The 8,043-nt window shown below is 32.0% G+C and overlaps 1 protein-coding gene across 3 annotated transcripts in view; it reads right to left on the bottom strand.

Moving 5' to 3' along the window:
• Positions 1-1,983: 1,983 nt before the first annotated feature.
• Positions 1,984-8,043, bottom strand: part of LOC118744428 — a 9,574-nt gene continuing 3,514 nt past the window's right edge. Inside the window, exons 3-4 of one of the 3 annotated variants that reach the window (XM_036477441.1) lie at positions 7,562-7,601; positions 1,984-2,440 (exon numbers count right to left, since the gene is read on the bottom strand). In XM_036477441.1, the coding sequence (XP_036333334.1) occupies positions 2,185-2,440; positions 7,562-7,601 (296 nt within the window). In that variant the 3' untranslated portion in view covers positions 1,984-2,184. The other 2 variants (XM_036477442.1, XM_036477443.1) reach the window with 2 other exon arrangements.

The following is an 8,043-nucleotide window of genomic DNA, read 5'->3' as shown; positions in this document are numbered from 1 at the left end:
CATTGTAACTTCCTTAAACTGTACTGTAAAAATTAAGAAGAAAATTAAGAAGGAAAAAATTAACTTATAGTTGACATGTTTCAGTTAATGTTTGATATGCCCAAGAAATTAATACAACAAAAAGATCAATCGTTTTAATGGGCATATCGCCGGGTCGTTACGTACCAGTTGCGATAGTATGATGGAGGTTAAATTACTTAAAAAGAAAGCTGACGTTTTTTTGTTGAGTGCTGTTAGTTATCTCGAAAATAACTTTCAGCAAATAACTAACAGCAAATTCGTATATTCGAATGGCTTTTGCCTATAACTTACAATTATTTTTTCACAATTTACTGACATTGTAAAAGAGTTTTTCATACAAGACATGGAGTTAGAGATACTCTTTTTAGCGAATTCTTAGCCTTACAAAGTTTTTGCGTAGTTTAAAACCATGTGGAATTATAGATGAAGTCCTTAAATAGTGGTACTTTTCCACAGTTTGAAATAAATATGTGCTTTTTTTTCAATACCACACTCAAACGAAGCAACTGAGAGGATCTTAAGTATAAAGTTTGCTTCCTGGCGCAAAGAGAGAAACTCCTATTTAAACACTGAAGATGGAAATGATCTCATTATTGCTATTCAAAAATGTCATTAATATAAAATACTATGTACAATGATGTGAACACTCATGTTAAAATGAATAACACTTTTATTTTTTATGAACTATATTTTATTTATATCCCAAAATGTTGTTAAACACAATTACTCTGGCGTTTTAAAGTATTATCTGATACTTACATCCATAATTTTGCTTTGAGTAAGAATGTACTGAAAAGTACTGATTTTCTTATCATGAAAAAGTCGAACGTACTGATTTCGCGCATAAAAATCTGGCAACCCTACATAAAAACATTTGTAAAAATAACCTTAGGAAATACAATAAGTAGAAAAGAGACCTTTTGACACTGCTGGTAAAATCCCCATGTGAGAAAGGGACTCATGTACGCAGAAGAACTGGTCAGGTTTTTCATATTACGCCCGAATTTCTGATGAGGAAATTGCAGCATTATTGCATCAGCACTGACAGTCAGGTGACCGGTCATTTACCAGTAAGATTTCTTGTAGGGGTGGTAATCCGAAGCTAGATGCAGGAATAACGTAAAGTAAAAATTTAAAAACTAATTATTAATGTGTGGCTAACGAAGAAACGTAAAAAATGGACGAACAGTAAAGAACAATCGATGAACTATAGGAACGATTGCAATAACAAATGGTCACGTGTTCCCAGGCAGCAAAATCATCGTAAACGACCTTGGTAACTGGATATTTTCTCGAAGAAAAACCGGCTAAAAAGTCCTTTATGATAGCCGTTTACGATTAGTTTTCGAGTACTTTTTCGCTTGAAATTGTCGAGCGCCTACGAACAGTCGTAAACGGATCGAAAAAGCATTCGTATGCGAATATTATATATTATAAAATATTGTGGTTCAAGAAAAATTTTCAACAAAATTAAAATTTTTTCTTGTGCTGACAAATTACAACAAGCCTCTTTCTTTTACTTTGTTTGTTTTATCGTTTACGAGCCTTTCTCTAACTTTTCGCCGATCGAGAATCCCTTGTAAAACATAATGTTCGTAAAATGTACGTTCTCTTGCTGGCTGGGTTGATTTTTTTTTATATGTAATGTGTAATGTTTTTCCGAGGTAAATTCTCAAAAATCAACAGGATTTTTTAGCCGTTTAAAACTTGCACTTTATTAGATTAAAATGGTATGGGCTATAAAACTGCTTACCGAAAAATGGGCTAAGGACTCAGATTAAAAAGTTGAAATTTTGATGAAAAGTTCTTGAATTTTCCTCAGTTTTGTACAAAGTTTGAAACTATGACTTATATGGATTTGGTTAAAGCTTGGACGGTATTATTCGAAATATAACAACAAAAAAAAAATTAAATAAAAACACATTTTTAATAAAATTTTCTTTTTGTTTTTTTTTTACTCAATGATTTAAGTAAACTCTGGCATGGGTTAAGGCGTACATACATATGTATACTATGTATGTACATATGTACATATATATATATGTACTATGTAAAATAGTACTTACTATAAAAAGGTATCAATACGTTATACAAACAGACATTATACAAATTTTCTATTTATGATCAAGATGTCCTATGCAGTTCACGTGTCTAAGTATTTCATTAAATAAGTTGGTTCAGAGTGTTGAAAGACGCGGAAGTTTTGTCGATTTCATCAAAGTTCTTCTTTACTTTGTTCACATTCCAGTTATCTTCAGTTGCAGCGGACGAATTATCGTTCATAGCATACATATACCACAATAGCTTTTTTAAGTCACATTTCGGGAGAACACATCTGCTTTGAAGGAGACTTAGTACGTTTTCAAAAGAGTGTGAAATCATGAAATTTTGAATTCTATTGTCCAAATCCATAAGAAGTCTGAAATACATATAAAAAATATGGTGTTAGACGTAATCACTACACAGAATTCACATAACTTTAAATTGGTGATAATTTATATAATGTTACGTGCAGACTCTTCTGCCATTTGAGTTTCCACCGACTCAGGACTGGTAGCCTTTAACTGGGGTAGACGGGGTTGTCAAGCCCGTACCCTGGAAATACCAAAGCCCCCTGTTTCCTCTCCTGTTTTCTCAAACCGGGCTGGGGACCGTCTAAGGGGAAGAACATAGTGGAGCGGCGAGCAATTAACATTGAGCAAAGCGTCGATTTCAAATTATCTAGAAATCCCGCCTGTCGGATTTTTCAACTACAACAGTGATATTATTTACGAATTTCCACAGTAAAATTTTGTTTACAAATTTCTACAAAACCCTAAACTGTCAAAATTTGGTTGCAACTGAATCCTTTTTTACAAATAAAAAACGCGCTCGAAAACCAGCTGAACCATCGCTGAACGCAGAACGCACCACTGCCAACAAGCCTTTGTGGAATGAGTAGGCGATTGAGAAGTAAAGACCACTTTGGGCGCACGAAAACTACACTTAATTAAGGGACTCACAAAGGTGTCGTAAGTGTTGTATGTCGTAAACTTTAACAGCTTAAATATATGTTTAGAGAACTTGAAACCACAACCAACTACTTTTTAACACTGCGAAAATTCATAGTATGACTTTGATCGTACTTCGTGAACCCCCCTTAATATATTTTCTAGGCATTTAAAGTTTACGACATACAACAGTACGACACTTACCGACACCGTTGTGAATACCCCAAATAAATCACTAATCATAACTTTTGCATTCTTGAAATCGGGACACAGAATGTAAGGAAGGGGGATAGGTAAAGTAAAACATATTAAACGACATCAATTTCAATGCTTTATATTGAAAATTTTTTATTTAGAACAACAAAACAATATAAAATTTCATAGATATGTACATAAAAATTTTCATATATCGAAATCTTAATGATAATTATCATAATAATAATAATTCTTTTAAATAACTAAAAAAAATAAATCAAAATTGAAATAAAACACACCAAATCGCAAATTTCTATATACAGTGGGGAGCAAAAATAAATATTTACATGGTGATTTTTTTTTTAATATTTGCAAGGTTTTTAAAGTTAAAATTTGTTTGTTATTTTTTATAAAATGATGGTAATGGTTCGCGCTTTAACCAAGGCCATACAAGTCAAACTTTCGAACTATTTATATACAGAGCTTAGGAAAATTCAACAAATTTGTATTAAAATGTTGAACATTTAATCTGAATTTTGGGTACACAGTTTTATAGCCTGTTAAATTTTAGTACAATAAAGTGCAATTTTTATGCTGCTAAAAAATCGCGTTGACTTTTAATATGTTTAGTTTTTGTGGATTTTTTCTATATTTAATAGCTAGAAAATTACTTTTTTCGTTCTTTCGTTCGCGCGTGATCTTGTGACTTTCGTTCATGCGCGTGCTGTGATATGGCGCAGAAGCTTGGACAATGACAACATCCGATAAGGCGGTTCTAGGAGTATCCGAGAGAAAGATTTTGCGGAAGATCTACGGGCCTTTACGCGTTGGCGTCAGCGTCTACCCCAGAGGATGGTTATTTTATCAAGATATTTACATACTTTCATTATAAGTTTGCATTCAGTGTTGCCACTTGAAAATATTTTTAGGTACCAAAACGCCTACCAAATCAGTTTCCCAACTACCTAAATTTGTTCAACATTAAAACACAAAACACAAAAACGCACAAAATACACAAAAGCTGAATTCTTTTGTAAGCGAGCGACAAAAGAACGTTCAACTCGGATAAAATTTCCTTTTAGCTACTTAAGCAACCCTGCCGGTAGCTGGCAAGAAATATGTGATTAGTTCAACGGGATGTAGACTAGAAAAAAAAAATTGTAATTATGCGATGTATTTGCGTAATATACATATATACTTATTTTCAAATGTATATCATGTATATGCGAAAAGAAAAATTTCCCTCTCCACTGCCCCATTAACAATTCACAATAGAGCAGTTTTTTTTCACTTAACAGCACTACTCTTCAGGTCGCGTATGTTTTAACCGACCTGGCTGAACTCGGATAAATAGCCGAGCTTGTGTTGTTGCTTTGCGTGTATTTCGTCATTTAAGCGAGTGTTCTTTTGTAGCTCGGTTGCAAAAGAATGGGCCTAAATTAACAGCAAAAATTAAAACTACACATAATATTGTTTACAGTATTGGTTAATCATTCATACCAATCTTTAAGATTAAACAAAAGAAATTCAGGCCTTTAAATAAAAGAATTAACGTATTGTATAAAAAACGTTTGTAAAATATGTAAATATCTTTGAGATTGATTAAATTCATATAATTTTTTTTTTGTGTGTGAAAAAACAAGAGCAGACATTTTATGCATTACAATAAAAAAAATTCCCAATTCGATTCAATTTGCATACACTCACCCTTTTTTACCAATACACATTCACTTTGCAAATTGCCTATCACCAATTTTTCTTTCAAGACGATAGGTAATTTGTCGTTAATTTCAACAGCTAATCGGTCATAGCTTTGGAAAGTGAGTTTTTGTTAGCAGAAAATTGTCTGCTTAATAAAATATAGAAATAAATAAAGAAATCTTATGCGTGTAAGCAAAGTGAAAGCAGTGTTTTGAATGTGTGAACGCAAATTAAGCGAAGAAATTTTAATGTTCAATTGTATTTTCAAAACATTTTTGCCTACCAAAAGCTTCATCAAACCAACCAAGCTACCAACGGAGAATGAAGCTATCAATTTTGGTCCAATTAGACCAAAACGGCAACGCTGTTTGCTTTGCGAATGACAAAAAAATCAAACTTTACACCAACTACACCATACCGTACATGGCCGTACCAGTGATCGGACTTCTACCACATTGTGGTAGATCTGCCACTTTTTTGAGCATCTACCACAAGGTCTGAAATCTACCACATATTCGCATTTTTGAGTAGTTTTATTTTTGCTCGACATAATTTTCTTAAGTTTAAGAGCAAAAATTGTCTAACACTAAACACTAACAACAGGCAGAATGGGATTATAAAAAAACTGTAAAATATTAAATTTTCTCAATATTCAATTTTTCGACAGGAAACGTGGTTTTATTGGGTTAAATTGCAAAATATATGATTTATAAAAATAATTATTAGCGAAAATGTTAAAAAACGGCAATTTTTGTGAAAGTATTAGCAAATTTCAGTGAACCTAAAGTTTTTAAAGCGTTGTTTACTTTTACTTGAGAATTGAAAAAATCGGCAAATCCTAAGTAGCGGTTTCTGGAACGTGCCACATTTGTTCGCTACATCGTGATGTGATAAAAAGAAAAACTGGCAGCACTCCGCAAGGTTGCAGAAATCTTTCAAAATATGTTCGAAAAATATCTTGATATGGAAGGAACTGCTTTACACGTTCAAGGAAAACAAATTGCCAAAACTCAACGCAATTTTTAGTAATTTCACCCTTGCACTTTATTATACTGAAACTAATTTTTTTTAGATTCTATTTAAATTATATTATTATAAATTTATGTGAAACCTTGCAGATTTTTTTTAATTTTTGTACAAAGTTTGATCCAAAACCTGAGATCTACCACATTTTCTTGAAATCTACCACATTTTTTTCCAGATTCTGCCACATAAATTTTTTTTTTTCAAGTCCGATCACTGGGCCGTACACGTATATACTCACACATGGCGTATGAGTAACATTATCCTAATTCATAAAAAAAATTATTACACATTTTCATTTGACTATTCAAAGCGATGCATTAATACTATCGATTTTCATCTTTAGTAACTTGTTTTTTTGGCAAAGGGCATACTTTAATACAAACGAAAAAATACAAAAGATTTGTTATTGTAATTTTTTTCCTGGTTTAAATTTGATTTTTTCATAAAAAATTAAAATATCTTGGAAAAATTACCTGATATGGAAAAAACGGTATACAGATCCATAATCTACGACCCAATTTTAAGTTTACGTGTTTCGACGTTTTTTTGTGTCATTTAAAAATTTGAGATTTTCCCTACAGTGTTATTATTTTCAAATGTGTTTTGTGTAAATAAAGGTCAATTGAGCGTTAGAGTAGTGATACCTTGATGAGTGCCTCAGTTAAATGTTTTCTTGTCACAACTAAACCATTGATTTTATTGGCTCAAAAAAACTCTTTTTTTTTATAATCAGAAGCCCAAATTTATCGCAAAACGCTTATTATCAAAATCCATGTTCCCTATCTTAGAAACCGACATTAGAGGGTTAAATTCAAAGACATATCTTTAAAATTAGGAGATTTTTTAAGTTTTTAGAACATCCCTAAATATATTTTTTTTTGTGAATAATAATATAATAGATTGGCGCTTACACATGTGTTAGTGCTCGGCCGAGCTTCTCCTCCGACTTGTGGCGTGTGGAGGGACCTACAGTTGTACGCCGACCCCGAACGGCGATTGTATTTTTATAAGAAGCTTTCAAATTTGTCATTTAAGACCTACTTATTGCATCGAAGAGGATGAAATGAATTTTAAAAATTTTATATACATTCATACGTAACTTAATTTTAAAGTTCAGTTAGCCTAGACTTATCTCATCTTACGTAAGAAATCGTCAATGATTACTCAACGCGCCAAATTGGCCAGAAGTGAAAATGTTTTGGTTTTGTATTTTCCTTTTCAGCTGATTTACACTTTGCCGCTTATAAGCTGCATCAGAAAATGCCTGAATAAAAATAGAATGCGTTGGTCAATATATCGAGCCCTAACCGCCAAAATAACGTAAGCGACATTTTTTTTTTTAATTTTCTTTTTGATGCAGAAATGTATCTAGATGCTCTAGGAATATTTCTGCATCTAAAAGAAAATTTTGAAATTTTGAAATGTCGCTTACGTTATTTTGGCGGTTAGGGCTCGATATTAAATAACGTTACATAAATTAAGTATAGACTAACTGAGTCCTTATCAAAATATTTTGAGATGCGGGATACGTATACACCTATAACTATGTACATACATTTAAGTTAAACACATGCATATTTATGTATATGCAGCACAATTATTCTTTTTATTTATTTTCACTAAATTACCTTAGGCAAATATTGTCCGGATTGAGGTTTTTGAAGTCAGCTTGATAAATATAAAAAATTGTATACATTATAATAAGTCCATGCACTTATAAATAAGTTTTCTTATAAATCAAGTATTCGTTTCAATATTTCTCAAAGCATAAAAACCAACTTAAATGATTTGTGGCGTAGATTTTATAGTAAAATGTCGCTTCTTTTGATCAAATGACCACCACCTATACTGTCTAAGGTTCTCTTTGGAGGCGAGTCGAATTTCTCGTAGTTTGTGTTCTCAATATTTTTTAGACGAAGAAGTACCGACAATGCTTTTTTTGAAATACTTAAATATTTACTACAATTGTTTTGAAAATAATTTTCTTCGTTTGGTAATGTCAACAGAAGATAAACTAATTGCCCAAATAAATTGTAGTTGTCTGTTCGAAAGTCGTGGTCGTTGCACAGTTCATCTACGATTTGGAGAAAATTTTCTATTAAAATAAAAT

This window comes from Rhagoletis pomonella, unplaced genomic scaffold (assembly GCF_013731165.1).
Source record: "Rhagoletis pomonella isolate Grant_MI unplaced genomic scaffold, Rhpom_1.0 Rhpom_scaffold_00008, whole genome shotgun sequence".
In the NCBI taxonomy this organism is placed as follows: domain Eukaryota; kingdom Metazoa; phylum Arthropoda; class Insecta; order Diptera; family Tephritidae; genus Rhagoletis; species Rhagoletis pomonella.
The sequence above is the reverse complement of the archived record's forward strand: the minus strand, read 5'-3'. Positions and strand labels throughout refer to the sequence as shown.